The sequence below is a fragment of the Symphalangus syndactylus genome, chromosome 13, assembly GCF_028878055.3.
Source record: "Symphalangus syndactylus isolate Jambi chromosome 13, NHGRI_mSymSyn1-v2.1_pri, whole genome shotgun sequence".
Classification (NCBI taxonomy): Eukaryota; Metazoa; Chordata; class Mammalia; order Primates; family Hylobatidae; genus Symphalangus; species Symphalangus syndactylus.
The window spans coordinates 72,942,098-72,958,899 of NC_072435.2; the positions used below are offsets into that span (position 1 = coordinate 72,942,098).

A 16,802-nucleotide genomic window follows, 5' to 3' on the forward strand; every position below is an offset into this window, starting at 1 on the left:
CAAAGCCCTTGTCCATGTTATTTACTGAGCTGAAAACTTTCACAGTGGTGCACAAACTAAAATTTCTGCATGACAGAGCAGAGGTGTTGAAGACAGAACAGGGATTGGCAAAATGATGCCAGATAAGAAAACAAAAAATGCATAGAGAAGTGCAAAGGGCAGTTTAGAAGCTGATTTTTCATACTTACTAACATTTAACTTACTGTTGACTTAAAGTATGTTTATCAGTTGCTTTATGCTTGTCATGGCATGTGTTGAGGGACCTGGAGGTGAATTCTTAAAGGGAGCAAGTTGTGCTTCACCTCTGTGCTCAGTGCTGGACAGCACAGTTTATGGGCCTCGTACAAAGTGCAACCTCTTTTGAAGGAAGCAATCATGGTGGTAAGGAATTTTTCAGGGTGCTAGGGATGGATAACCTGGCTAAGGAGATATTGAAGAACTGTCATATAAAACAAACATATTTTGTGCACATTGATGACTATGAAGATTATGAATAATTACAAATGGACAGAAGTATAGAAATACAGATTTTGTCTCCAAATTAACAAGAACTATCTAAAGATTAAAACTGCCTCAATATGAAAAGGGCTGCCTCCTGAGACGATAGGTTTCTTCAGGAAGTAGTTGGTCAGTTATAAAGGGAATTTATATATTGAGGCGGTGGTGCCAAAGCACAGTATCTGGGGCTTCCAGTAGTTTTGGAAGCCTCCAATGTGAGTCTAATGTGCAGACAAGTTGAGAAAGTCCTGCATTAAGGGGAGGTTTCAACAGTAGTTTTTCTATATCACAAGTATCTAAAAGAGATGATAATAATACAGATGTCCAAGCACTTCTCTGTAGCTTCTAAATTAGCAGAGATAAGGGTGTTCCCCAGGAATCTATATGTTTATGATTATTCTGAGGTAATTCGGTGATTCTATTGTCTAGCTGGCCTTGGAAACCACTGGATTATATGATCCCTTTAAGAAGAAGTACTGTGCATAGTGTATCTATAACCCAGTAAGGCACTTGACAAATTTGTTTATGTTATCCTTGTGGGACAAAATATGTAATATGAGTCAAGGAGAGTACAACTAGGAGAAATAATGGGTTTTGACATCAAAGCAATCTGAATTCTAATTCTAGTTCTGTTACTTATGAGACTTATAAAAATTTACCCTCTCAATCTTAATTATGTCATCTTAAAATGGAATCATAATAACCATTTTACCGATCTTTTTGAAGTCTAAATATGAAAGTTTAATAATATTGAAGTCTAAAGTGAAAGTTATCAAACTACAACATAATATCTGGCCATATTGGTCTCTCTTCTAAAATTCTGTGGTTCTATAAATGCAGAAATTGAAGAGTGGAACAGTAAAGCATACATACATGTTTGATGAGTAGTTGTGTTGTCTTTGTCACTTTTTAGCTTGGTATTTTAAAGGCCACAAGGGTGAAGAATAATGCCATTATTTTTAAGTCAAATATTGTTTATGCCTAAAGTATTTTGAAATTTTCAAATAATAATTTATTTTACTAATTGTTACAAAAAATGGTGTAAGAGAATTAACTGTCTGCTTTTTTTTTAAATCACAGGTTTACAGGAAATCTGTCATTTTTTATTAAAATGGAAAACTGTGAAGAAAGAAAAAGATAGCAGTTGAAGTTAAAATTCTCAGATGACTATTTTGCTATTGAGGATTCAGCATTTAAAAACGATATGCTGATTTGGAAGGTCCTGGGAGTAAACTGCAAACTTTATTTTTTCCATTCAATCAATGGATTTTTTAATCATTCCTTGGAGTTGATGAAGTTTGGAAACGGTGTGTGATGGGGAACGTGACAGGCCAGTGTGTTCCTAGAAATTGCATTTTGGATTAGTTTGCTGCTTTTTTGAAGATACTCCATTTTGAAGGGCAAGAACCTAATGTGATGGATTTATCTTCAGAAATGAACAGACATGGGAAGAATCCAGTGAGTCACAAGCTAGAAGATCAGAAGAAGGTAAAAGAAATTTCTCTTTGCTTAGTCCTTTTTGTTTATGCTTAAAGAGAATTTTTGAAATTGAAAATGAATGCACATTTTGATATAAAATAACATACTATTTCACGGAAATCAACCCTGCTGTATAGCAATGTGTTTCTGTGGGTCTGGATTTCATTACCAGTTGGTGATTTTGTTTCTAAAGTCCTCTGAATTTATCCATCCAGTAGTGGGTTGGCAAGGATTCTACTGTGTTGTCCCACTCTTGACTTCATACTAGTGACCTGTTGAACTGACCTCTTAGGAACAGTTCTCTGAGACCCAGAGTGAGGCATGAGTCACAGGCACCTCTGGAGTAATGGAGCAGGCTAGAGCTCTCCTTAAAGAGAACACCTGCCTTACTGCCATTAGAAAGCACAAGTGGCATTTTAAATTCTCCAATTTCATATCCTTGGGACACATCAACTTAGGCCTTCTGAATTATACAGCTGGCCTGGAAAGAAAGTTGTGAGGCAACTGCGAGCTTTTTTTTTGATTCTACATGATGTCAAAAGAACTGATGGAATAAAGAACTGTGCTAACTTTATTTTAAAAGAAAGGGTTTAGCGAGCTTTTTAGTAAGAAGTGGGAATTGAATACTAAGGGATGTACTTCAACTTCATTTTTCTAGCTTTTTAGAAACTCTTACCTGCTGAATTGCTCCACTGGAGTGAGAACCACCTAAAGAACGCTTATCAGAAGGGTTAGAGATGGCGCTCAGGAGAGAGAGCCCCACTCATACTGAAATGTATCATCTTTTGCAGTGCTCTTATGGACTCTGTTAGTACAGGATAGGTGTGTGGGGACCCAGTAGTGATGGCGCTGGCAAGAAATGGGAGAAAAGGAAGGAAATTTTTAGTTAGATGTGGTTCTAAGGGCTGTAATGAAGCTTTGTTTTTACATCTGTCTTAGAAATTTTGTTTACTGTTCACTTCTCATATCCTGAGAAACAACTAGTTAGGTCTTTCACGGTGGTGGAGGTTAAGTTTAGAAGAGGCTGTGCTGAGTCGATGGCTTATTAATGTTGTTTTGCCAATACGATTAATGCAACTAGCATGGGGCTACAGTAATCCTTTTGTCATTAATAGAGGCAGAAATGCGTAGATTGTTTATTCCCAGTTTGGTTCATTTTTTGTGCAGTATAAGTAAATCTCAGAAAATACTAAATAATATAAAATTCAAGGTGCCTGAAATCAATTTTCGCTTTAATGTGGATATAAATTTCTACACAAATACTTGTGTTACAAATAAGTTTGTTGGTGTTACCAAATGTTCAGTCTGCTTCTTTTCCTTCTGGCACTGGAGTATTTACCCAGAAGAGATGTCACAGTAAATTTCAATCTAAAGCGTTCTCTGCAATTTAACTACTAAGAAGCCATTTAATCATCTTTTTCTATATACATTTTTATAACGTCCTTAACTCTGATGGTAATTTGGTTACTATATTGGGTGGGTAAAGAGGGAGGGAGGTAATAGGTAAGTGATTAATTACAGAGTTATAATTTCTGATGGAGATGCTGCTTTTATGACAAAAAAGATGAGTACCTCTGCAGGTGCTGTCTTTTCATTCCCTGGCTAAGGGAGATTTTCTGCAAACACAAAAGGAATTAAAGTTGAAGAATGGAATGAATTCTTAAAGTCATTCTCTGAATTCTTTGCGTGGACCTTTAAAAAATGTTTTGTAATGACACTTCGTTTACTAGGCCAACTCACACAAAACTGCTCAGCTCATACATAATGTACTAATAGTAACAGAATTTAGACAAACCATGGAGAACCATAGTTCTGTAAGAAATGTAAAAATACTACTTTGGTGATGTTGCACAGGAAGACCCCCATCTCACTATAGCCTCACCTTCTCATCGGTAAAGGAATGGAAGAGGAATGAATGTTTTCAATGAGCAGTATCAAGAGTGGAAAATGGAGTTCTAATGGCCTCTCGGCTCCCTCACTGGTGTGGGCACCTAAAAAGTAGGCTTGATATGTAAGATCTGTAAATAAACCAGAAACTTGATATGTATAGATAAAGATTTAAGATTCAAAATTTTTGAATCTCAAATGTCAGCAGGAAACCTAGTCTCAATGACACAATGAGTCACAATGAGTTTAAGTTAAAGAAAAATTGAAAGGTAACATCATAAATCTTTGTAGATGAAGCACTGGCCATGGCCCTGCCACCATGTAATCACTAGTAGAGATTAGAAGGTCATTTATTTAATTACTTCAAGTGTTTATAGTCCTTCATGATGAATTAATTTAGCAGGCATAGTGTTCCACATTGGTGAAACAGAATGCATTTAGCCTGACTCCTGCTTCATTGAGAGGTGAAGCATCTTTTTAATATTACTGAAAAAGTGTCATCTTTTCGTGATGTTTGGCATATTGTACACATTCAAAGCAAGGTACATTGAAATGGATTGAATAAGCACCTATTCTAAGCACTACACAACCGATCTCTTATTCAGCCTACAATAAATCACTAGCTTTTGTTAATTTAAGATGTGTAGATTTGTACTTATGTTCTACTTCAAAGTACAAACTCTTAGGATACTGCTTATATGAGTCTGTGAGTATGTGTTCTACTAATGAGGAGGTGAATGTCAGGGACGAGGTTGGTCATTCATAGGGTGCTTATCATATGTCAGGAACATGTATGGTACCTTTTGGTTTATTAAGATAGTATCTTCCTACAACAATAAAAGCTGCTTTTATCTCCTTAAGAGTTTGGGTCTTGTAAAAATAATTATCTATGACTTAAATATATATATATAATTTTTATATATTTATATGTAATATTTATATATAATATTTATATATTTATATATAATATATATATTTATATATTTACATATAATATTATATATAATTTTATATATTTAATATAATATTATATATAATATTTATATATTTATGTAATGTTTATATATAAATATTTTATATATTTATATATTTATATATTTAATATTTATCATATTTATATATTTTATATTATATTTTTATATATTTATATATTATATTTATATAGTTATATATTATATTTATATAGTTATATATTATGTTTATATATAATATTTATATATATTTATATATAATATTTATATATAATTATAAATATTATATATATTTATATATTATATTTATATATTTTATATATTATATTTATATATTTTATATATAATATTTATATATAACATATAAATATTTATGTATAAATATGTATTTAAAATGTATATACTATTATTCAAAATTAAAGCATTCAGAAGTGTTTTTTATTGGTTTCTTTTAAATAATGCCTCATCACCTTACTAAATCTGAACAGAGGAGCACATACTTGAAAGGTACAAGGTATCGTATCCACAAATTCTATCTGAAGTGCTCTTCATTATAGATAAACTACAGATGTGTATCTTGTAGGACTTAAAGAGAATACTTCTAATAATCTTATAGAAGTTGAAGAAAATACTTTTAAGGATCTCAAGTCAACTTGGATTAGTGTAGGACTGGGTGATATTTGACGGGTTTTTTTGATTCTTGTGATTTTTTTTTTTTTTTCAGTAGAACTTTCAGTTGGTATTGGGCCATAACCCAGCTCTTGGCATTCAGGTTCTGGAATGTCCCAGATGGGAAAATTATCGTGGCATCTCAAACCACCTGAATGCCCGTACTGAAGTGTTTTATTTTTGATAACATGACTTTTTGACCTTTGTTTGCAAAATCAAATCCAGTCAGGTTTGCATACTGCTGTCCACTAATTTTATTGCTTTGTGGGATTATTTCTGCAAAACAAACCCAGAATAGTGAAAGCTCAATAGGTACAAATGATACTGCTATGTAATTAATCGTGACCTTGAACTGAAAAGCAGAGCATGGTAGATTTTACTGTCAGTCTAATTACAGAAGTTTGCAATTCAGACAACCCTGGAACACTGTTTTATTGCTCCATGAATATTTTGTGTATTAAACCAAAGCATTTGTCATAGTCAATATTTTACTAGGTAGTGATAAAAAGATAGCAGGATACACACTTCAGAATCATGGCAAAAAAGTGCAATAAGTATTTGGTGATCTGTTGGATGTACTTTGTTGCTGTATTCTGTAAACCAGAAAGAGATGAGCAATATAATTCTGTATATGTAGAGGTATTCTTCTTTTATGGAAGTGTTTTAAGATTAGTACGATCTCAGTTTTTCATTTCCCCAAATCACATATTTTACATATTCAGTTTGCCAGAGTTATTTTCACCTTGCCATGAAAAAGCTCACGATAAATTCCAACACATCACATCTGTCCTTCTATGAGACTTCAGATTACTTCAGAAGTGATATATTCTGGGTATAGTGATTGAGATGTGAAGAATTATGTAAAATGAGAGAAATTATTGTATTAATTGATAGAAAGGAATAATACTGATATAGAAAAAGACTATTATTTTAAGGGCTGCTCCTGTGATTTTTTTTTTTTTTTTTTTTTGGACTTAAAATCAAGTTTAAGTGAAGGGTTAGAGAAAGCATCATCTTCAAGTAACAATGAGTGCTTCATCAATGTTAATTCACATAGACCTGTTTTGTTCTTTCTCTTTCAACTGACATCAAACAGAAGCGTGGTCCGGGCATGCGGGTCTACATGTGACTGTTAGGTTACTTTAATAATTTTCCTGGAAACATCACCCACTTATGATTGCCAGAGCTCTACGGAGTAGAAGTACTTTAGCAATTTAAAGCTAGCCTAGTTCTTATTTTGCTATTTATTTCATTTAGTGTGCTGATTCTTTTCACTTTATTTTTGCATTTTCTTGCAGTGATGATAAAATAACATTGTATAAAAGTCAAAAAGTGTTCTTCAGATTATTCTTGCAGATGTAGACTACTTAAGATTGTTTATGTTGGAAACTAATTAAAAATCTGTTTTCTTTAAAGAAAATATGAGCATAAGTCAATTAAAAAAGAAAGTTTAGCGAGGATAGGTCTAGCCCTTATATTTGTTGATTTTCTTAAAGAATGGCCTCATTAAATGAGACCATTTAATTCTTTTTATAAATCTACCTGACTTCCTCTTTTAGTGTATATTACATAAGTTATAGGGACCATGAGGGATGATGAGGTTTCTGAAACAACATCAAAACATTTATTATCAGCCAATCCTGAAGCACGGCTCTAGTAAGAATGAATTATAGTGTCGGTTTCAACAAAAGTGGTTAGTCATTCAATTGTTGATTATCTAAACTTTTCATTTTTGAAACATAGCCATTTTATAATGTTACTATATGAATCTGGAATTAATGTGTAGACATACATATGAACATCAAGCTCCCCAAGAAACTCGTGCTGTGATTGTAGCATACTCAGATGCAGATTAAGACTATCTCTAATTTCTACCTCTGCTTCTTTCTTCTATAAGATGATTCCACAAACAGCTGTCTCCCAGTTATTTTATCTGGCATCTTCTAAGGATGAATTAGATAAAGTGACTCTTTTTCCATTCAGAAGAGATTCTAGAAACTTCTTTCTCAGATTTGAACTTGGATAGAACCTCCTTTCATTTTTTCTCCACCATATCATCCAAATCTAAAAATTCATATGGTGGCCTTTTTGCACCTGGCAGCACACATTTTTGAAGTATATGGACTTGGTATAACAGAAAAAACTGGAAATGGATAAAAGTGAATGGGACATATGCATACTTTATGGTTCCACCATTTTGTTCTAGACTAGACTATGTGCTTTCTCTTGATTGGTGGATTTAAGACGTCAATAGATATAGTGAGCCTATATCTTCATATAAATGAATAGATAAAATATACAGTCCCAAAATATATAACACTCAATATATTTTGAACATTTTGAAGGCAAAATTATATGAAAATCTCTGAGTATTAGTTGCCATTAATTATGACTGTAATTATAATGTACTAATTATTATTAACATGCAAAGTTTTCTCAGTTTTAATTCTGATTTTTCTTAAGTCCCTTCCTCTGTCTTGATACTAACATGTGAGTTCTGGCTTTTATCATTTCATAAAGGAATGAATATACTAAGACTAACATTTTTCTTCTAAAATATGTCCCATTTGTTTCTCTGGATAGCAGGCTGCCTGCTGGTGAGCTGGGCCATCTGATTTAATAGCAATAAGACAGGGTGGATAAAAATTTTTGTGGTTTTCTTACAGAGGGACTGACTAATTGTCTCCAAGATTGATTCTAGTTCAGGAATATGCAATGCCTGGGATAAGAATTAAATGAAACAAAGCCGATTTAATGATATGTTACAAAAGTGGTAGACATAAGGAATTCTGCCTATTTTGCATATAATATTTTACAGTATGACTGCAAAGTTAAAAAAATCAATATATTTTATTTTCTGAGTATATTCTGATGACCAACAGCATCACTGTCATCTGGGAGCTTATAAGAAATACAAAGTCTCAGGACCTACACTAAACCTATTGAATGGGAATGTGCATTTTAAGATCCCCAGGTGACTCTAATGCACAGCAATATTTGAGAACCCTTGCCTTAAAGACTGTGCACCCCAGGAAGATAAAGTTTTAGTTACTCACCATTGTGATGTGTTCAATGAGGTGGCCTTTATTTTCTATCTTCTGGTTTCTGTCTCCCTAACTCCCTTCCCAGTATTTCCTGGAATCATCAGCCAAATAAATTACTTGCACTTGGATCATTGTTTTGGGGTCTGCTCTCAGGAAACCTAAACTATGACATTCTATATCTACAGTTCTGGTATTCATATTTGTTTCAGTCAGCTAATGTTGGACTCTGTTAGCACAGCTGTTTGGAATTTAAACTTTTCAAGAATTCTTTCATCCTTATTATTCATTCCTATTTTATTCTTGGATATCCTAAGTGCATACACAGACTAATGATAATATCAACACTTGTTCAGTATGGTTGGTCATTTTTAAAAATAAACAGGCAATTTATGGGTGACCCACACAAAGAACAGCTGCTGCCATCACTCACGCCCTCTCCACTGTTGATGGCCTCTGCAACTGACATTGTCCCAAGCAGCTGCTGACGGAGCTGCCAGTACCTCTTTCCACATCCTACCTTTATTCTATTCATTAAAAAACAAACAAGACACAATTAGGAGACATTTATTGAATCAGATATTTGGTACTTGGAATCTGGAGTGGGTTTTTAGGCAAAACTTTTCTATTCATTCCTCTCTCCTTCTTAGAGTTCCCTGTGAGGAAGCTATATATACATGAAACAGTGACTAAATGGGAAAAAATGACTGGCGTTATAAAAAGAGTATGTGTATGAATGTCTCTACTCTCCTAAAAGTGGATCATTTCTAAAAAGCTTTAGTACTTTAGATCCAAAAGCCAAATCTGGGTTTTTGAGTCCCTCAAAGCTGGAATCACCACTTCACTGAGCAAACCAAATACTAACCAAATTAGTTGTGTGGCTGAAGATGGACAGAGCTTGCCCAAAGACGGGGACCCTGTTAGTTGAGCTTATCGCAAATGAGCAATACATTGAAAAGAAGTGGTGGTGCCCATGACTCTACCTTACTTCGTTTTGTGCTGCAATAACAGACTGGGTAATCTATAAGAAATAGAAATTCCTTGGCTCACAGTTCTGGATGCTGGCAAGTCCAGTGTTGAGGTGCTGGCACCTGGTGAGGGCCTCTTGCTGCATCATCACAGAAGAAGCAAGAGAGAGCTAGAAAGAGCAAGTGGTGGCTGAAATCACTCTTTTACAACAGCACCAACCCAACCATAAGGGTGGAGCCCTCAGTACATAATTACCTCTTAAAAGTCCCACCTCTTAATACTGTAATAATTGCAATTAAATTTCAACATGAGGTTTGGAGGAGGCTAACATACAAACCATAGTACTACCTTTAGCAGAAACAACCACTGCCTCCTAATACAACATGGATTACTATTTCACTCAAGACCTGATGAAACTAGCAATGTCTTTGGGAAGATCCAGTAAAACATACTATAGCAAAGAGTTAAAAGCACAGAATCTACAATAAGACCACTTGAGTTTGGTTCTTGAATCTGACACTTTGTCAGATTACTCAACTTCTGTCTTCCTCCAGTTTTCTCATTTGTGTTACTTCTTAAAATGATAGTTACAGCAGTTGAAACAGTGCTTCACATGTGAAAAACAATAACTGGTAGCTGTTGGAGGTGGGCTAAGGATTTGGTTGTGTTCTGTCTTCTGGGGGCAGAATCATTACTCCTTTCTCATCACTGACTTCCTATGGGGCCCCAGCAGTGCTAGTGTTGAATGGCTTCCTAGTTTGCTCAAATCACGGCACCCCATTTTAGATTTCCCTCTCCAAACTGCATATAACAAATGATTTAAGCACTTTTAATACCAGGCTCCCCTAAAAGTGAAGGGTTTCTTTATTTGGGGGTGGGGTGGGAACACACACACACACACACACACACACACGAAAAGAGGGAAGTGTAACTAATAAATCAATCCTTGATTCTCCACCCTAGTCCCAGGATAGAATTTCCCTGTGGGTCTGGTCATTCTTCCTGGCTTCCATTGAGCTGCATCTTAGTGGTTCATTAAGGCCATGATGCCGTCTGCTTGTTCCCTGGAGAGGGTCGGAGGAGAATTAGTGCTCATGATACTTCATCCTAATATATGCATACAACATCAATCACCTGTAACTAGAACTCAACCCTAGAGCTAGTCAGAAGAGAAGTCTGTGTTCAAAGACTTTATTTCCCTTAGGATGACACATTTGATAAATCAAAATACTTTATGGCCATGGCATATTGACAAGAGCAAGGTTACCCTTAATTCATGGTACATTTAAATAGTGTTTACTCTCTAAACCCTAAATATTAGAGTTTCGTTTCTATTTTCAAGAGGAGAAAAAGAACATTGAACATAAGAAAATTTCTCAATACATGAACTGACTCATGTTTTATCTTTACCATTTCCAAAGTGAGATAAAGAATGTAAAGACTATGTGATAAAGCAATCATAATAAAATGTTAATTATAGACTCTATTGGCAGTCATGGAGATGTTCACTGTAAAATTCTTTCAAATTTTCTGTATATTTAATAATATTTATAAATCCACATGGGGAATATGTTAGTAAGATGTAATGCTTGTTTTCAAGGTATTTAGTAGCGTAGCTATAGTTCCCCTGCCATACTTCTCCAAACTTGATTCTCCCTAACAGTGTAACTTGGGGATCAAGAGGGCTTAGAGGATTTTTGAGAAGTTAAGGGAGGCTGGCTCAGGACTGCTATTACTTGCCTTTGAGCTGTACTATGTAGTCTTTTCAGTTGTACTGGAATGTTAACCAGCATTTGTTGCATGATCTATATGGAAAATTTACCATGAATTTCCAACAACTTAGAAACCAATTTTAGGACTCCATCCCACATCTATTGATTTTTTTCCTTAAGTATTTTATATATTCAATCATTTGTACATTCCATAGAATACTTTTATTGTGCTCTGATTTAAATCTGGGAATGTCAGTTCCAAGCATTAAACAAATAAAAATAAATGATTTTTATAGCTAGTAATTCTTCATGATCAATTTTTCATCTTTCATGGGATAAACTATCCTTTATAAATGTTTCCTGCCACATATTACACTGAATAGTGTAGTTGGTTAAAAATCAATTCAAAATGTGATGTTATATTGCTTATTTAGAATCAATTTCTTATGTGTATTTTTGTATAATGGTAAAGTAGTTCTTTAGTGCACAGTAGGTGTAGCTCTTTGCTAAGAATGTTCTCCAGTATATTCAGACATTTCTACATATTAACTTGCTAGTTTCCAGTAAACTCGCCAGGTTTTGTTAAGTAATTGTTTCAGAACTTGAGATAGTTTTGATCCACTCAAATTAGTAATTCTGCTCTTATAATGTGTTTTATATATTGGATTTTAACATAATATTTTGTTTGAAGAAGGAAATCAAAATAATTGCACACAGATTTAAATGATACAATATTTTGGCTGAACTCAATGTATTTTGTGCATTTATGGGGTACCTACTTATGCTCTGCGGTAGGTAATAGTAAAACTACTATGTTAACTGCATTAGTAATGGGTTTATTCATTTATACTCATCACCTCTCCTTTGCATAACAGTGTGGGTTAGGCTTCTAGGTAATATGTGAATAGCAACATTAAATTACAAAGCACTTTCCTTGCAGTTTCTTCCATTCTTTATGTCCATATGAGGGACAGGGACTTTCCCAAGATCATACAACTCACCAGGTTTCATCTTTTTATTTTGCTTAGTGGTTTATTCAAATCCACTTGTATTTAGCACACTTTCTATGTGCATGGAAATTATGTATCAAATTATTTCTTCCTTAATAACATCTAATTTACTAATGTGTTGTTAAGAGTATGTTTAAAGGACATTAATCTCCAAAGCCTTTCTAGCTTTTCTATTAAACTTTTATGCCACATGAGTTGGCATATAGTATACTTTCTTTGCGCAAGTGTTTTTCTTTTTTTTTTATTATTATTATACTTTAGGTTTTAGGGTACATGTGCACAATGTGCAGGTTTGTTACATATGTATCCATGTGCCATGTTGTTTTGCTGCACCCATTAACTCGTCATTTAGCATTAGGTATATCTCCTAATGCTGTCCCTCCCCCTCCCCCCACCCCACAACAGTCCCCGGAGTGTGATGTTCCCCTTCCTGTGTCCATGAGTTCTCATTGTTCAATTCCCACCTATGAGTGAGAACATGCGGTGTTTGGTTTTTTGTCCTTGCGATAGTTTACTAAGAATGATGTTTTCCAGTTTCATCCATGTCCCTACAAAGGATATGAACTCATCATTTTTTCTGGCTGCATAGTATTCCATGGTGTATATGTGCCACATTTTCTTAATCCAGTCTATCATTGTTGGACATTTGGGTTGGTTCCAATTCTTTGCTATTGTGAATAGTGCCGCAATAAACATACGTGTGCATGCTCATCATCACTGGCCATCAGAGAAATGCAAATCAAAACCACAGTGAGATACCATCTCACACCAGTTAGAATGGCCATCATTAAAAAGTCAGGAAACAACAGGTGCTGGAGAGGATGTGGAGAAATAGGAACACTTTTACACTGTTGGTGGGACTGTAAACTAGTTCAACCATTGTGGAAGTCAGTGTGGCGATTCCTCAGGGATCTAGAACCAGAAATACCATTTGACCCAGCCATCCCATTACTGGGTATATACCCAAAGGACTATAAATCATGCTGCTATAAAGACACATCCGCAAGTGTTTTTCAAGAGCTACTCCCCAAATGACTTTGAAAAGATGTGAAAAATAGTCCACATTTGGGAAACCACAGTTCTTTGTTGACATTAAACCGGTTTGATCATGTTACACTTGTGATACCTGAGAATTTAGGTTTAAGTTTCTCCTTCTATCTTATTAGAGGTGACAGATTTTGGAAAATTATATTAGGAAGTTTTATTAATTGTTAGGAAAATGCATTGTAGAAACACAGGTTACATTTAAATTTGATAAACTACACAAACAAAATTCATCAACAGTCCACACAGGTAGGGCCGTGAGTTTTTGCCAGCCCATCAGCCACCAGATAACCCACAAGGCTTGGCTCCCTGGTCTCTTAGTGGTGCCAATGACACATGTGAGTACACGCATGTATGTGAGCCACCTTGCTCTCCTGTAGTGAAGCAGGATGTTCTATTGGACTATGTTCACATTTGGTATTTGTTCACCATGGTGGAAATGAATGGGAACTGGGGCCTGTCACAGAGGTGAGACTGCCAGCCACTTCAAGGCATATCCATATCATTTTTGAGGAAATATTAAATAAAACACATACGTGACCATTTAAGTGCCTAATTTACAGCACTTGATCTGTCTGACACACAATGAAGATAAGAATAGTGTTCTATATAAATGGTTCCTTTATTTTTCCACTCTGATAAATATTCTTAAAAAGAGCTTCATTTACAAGCATTATACTTTCCTAACATTTGTGTTTTTGCAAATGCTTATAGCTGTAGAGTACTCCCCAAAATGTATACATTCAGTTCCAAGATAAGGCTGCCTCTTAAGAATGTCACCAAACCACATCAATACTTCTGCCTGCTTTTCAAATTTTGCTGCTGGTAATTAATTCCTACTTAATATTTTTCATGAAAATTAGATGTTCTCCTTTAAACTCTTAACAGTTGCTTGATTAGACAATATTGTTAGGTATGATGTAGCAGTTTTACCTCATACCATCTCGGTAAGTAAGGTCTCCATCTTTTAACAGTTGCTGGTATTGGCAAATTATAATGTTTGTAAATAACAGATAAATAACACCTTGTATGTACATGTTATTTTCTAATTAACATTGGAAAATGATCTAGGGTTAAACTTTAAAAACAATGTGAACTTCATAATTAATGTGTTAATCTGCTTTGCTCTGTAAAATATTTTTAGGTAATTATGAATTAATAGTGTACCATGTTGTTTTGGGGGAAAACTACAAAGTGAGGATAAAGAAAGTTGTACCCAGACATTTCCAAAGCACTTACCATTTTATGAATTTCTTCCATATCCATCCTCAGGTTCTAAATTAGTGGTTTGACTAAATATACTAAGAGTATATGTGGATATAGCAGTGACCTTTTAAATGCATGGCACATCCATATTTATCACTCACTTTCCTAAAACTCTGATGACTTTTTAGCACAATCTGAGCTCTTTAACATGGCCCATGGGACCTGGCATAATCTCATCCCATTCCCCCTCCAACCTCGTCTCTTGCCACTCTTTCTTCAATTCATTCTTTTCCAGACATATTGACAACACATCTCTAAGTTCCTTGAACAATGCAAGTACAGTACTACCTATCTTCTTACCTTAAGGCCTTTGTACAGACTACCCCTTCTGCCGGGAATACTCATTGCTCTATTTTTTGCGTGGGTGGCTATTGCTTCATCATTCATGCATCCAGCTTTACTGTAATTTCCTCAAGAAAGTGCTTTCCCACCACTCCATCATTATGTTCTATAATAGCACCCTGTTGCCTCTTTCTTAAGAATGATTCAGTTTGTATTTTTACTCATGTATTGCTTGTTTGCAGTCAGCCTCTACCAGGTCAGGGACACTGCTTGTCTCATTCATCCTCGTATTGATGCCTTGCATATGATACGTACTCAGGAACTGTTGCTATAGCACAAAGAAGAAAAGCCTATGGGGGTACATAAAATACCATTTATTTATTCAGCAAATGTCTTATGAGGACTTATCAAATTGGGTTGTGATTTTTTTATAAAAGGTAAACAAAAAAGATAAGCTAAACACTGAGCTTGCTCCAAAGCAGCTCACATAGTATACCAAAAAAAAAAATTTTTAATGAAAATCTTAAAGCAGAGTCTCTTTGGTTAGATTACATGCTTATGGGTATGCTGCCTCTACATACCCATGTACCTTTATTTCTTCCTATGAGGAAGGGCAGAACTTTCAAAGCAAGGCTATCAAAGCAGCCTCCTGCATTTTCCATTGACTCTCCATATCCTTCCATCTCTTACAAGTGAGAAAAATGACAGGTTTAAATGTTTTACAATTTCCATTACAAATTACCTAGCTGTTTAATTATAAATTCATCCATGATATTTTATAGGCAGAAGTGATGGCATACTTAGGATTTACAATTTTGGATACAGACAGTATGTGCTACTTGGACTCTCAATCTATATATGCGTTGTATAAAAAATTAAAGGCTAAAGTTATTTAACATTTAGTATTTGATTTCCCCCCCTCAAAAAAAATGTAGGGTAAAAGGATGGTCAAATTTTGTTTAGGTTTTGTAATAATTATGCATGCCTCCAGCTACCATGTTAGCACAGAGTCTGGTATCTAATTCTTGAGTGGCATTCAAGATCCCTGAGGGATGATACAACTGAAAGTAGGGAGGGGAAGCCTCAGTCCTGCTACACATCCAAGACAAGATAAACCCCATTCTCACATGTCTATGCCGTTGTGTTTTGCTGGCAGATGGTGCTGGCAGGTGTTTCTGCATTGCCTGACTGGTGATGCCTGTCTATTGCTGGTCCAGGATGGTCTCAGAGAGATGATCCTGCTTCCTAGGGCTAAGCTGGGCAGTACTTCAGCAACTGTAGCTGCAGTGCTCAGCGTTCATCCTCTTCAGGTCATATAACCACCTCCAAGGTATCAGCTGGCACCTGAGACCCTGCATCAGACCTGTTTCCAGGGTCTTCACTCCTAAATGTCAGCCACCATTTTTCTTTTCTACTTTCAAACATGGCGTGTTTGATTCTATTTCTTTTACCTGGGTAGCGGGCTTCTAGGAAAATTTCTTAGGACCCTAGACAGAGTTCGTTTCAATAACTCCAAGATAAATTCCCAGAAAATCTCTTGTTAAGAAAGGAAAAAGACAAAGATGAAAACACATTATTCTCTGATAGGATGGGGGAGGGGTATGGATGGTTTGGGGATGAAACTGTCCGACCTCAGATCATCAGACATTAGATTCTCATAAGGAGCTCCCAACGTAGATCCCTTGCATGTGTAGTTCATGCATCCAGTAGGGTTTGTACTCACTCCTATGAGAATCTAATGCCTCGGCTGATCCTAAGGGAGGTGCTCAGACAGTAATGCTCCTCTCCTGTCACTCAGCTCCTGCTGTGCAGCCCAGTTCCTAACAGGCCACAAGCCAGTACTGGTCCAGCCTGGGGGTTGGGCACCCTTGATATAAAGTATATGATGTGAATAGGCTTTTTTATCTCTTTACCTCTGAAATATTTAAATGTCTATTCTTAAAAATTTGCTGGCCGGGCGCAGTGGCTCATACC

At 35.4% G+C, this 16,802-nt stretch overlaps 1 protein-coding gene across 1 annotated transcript in view; it reads left to right on the forward strand.

The window, feature by feature from the left end:
* The window catches only part of NAV3 (neuron navigator 3), a 908,101-nt gene that overhangs the window by 247,245 nt on the left and 644,054 nt on the right, over positions 1-16,802 (forward strand). Inside the window, exon 2 of the mRNA XM_055236272.2 lies at positions 1,579-1,986. Coding sequence (XP_055092247.1) covers positions 1,915-1,986 — 72 coding nt within the window. The 5' untranslated portion in view covers positions 1,579-1,914. The remainder of the gene's footprint in view (positions 1-1,578; positions 1,987-16,802) is intronic.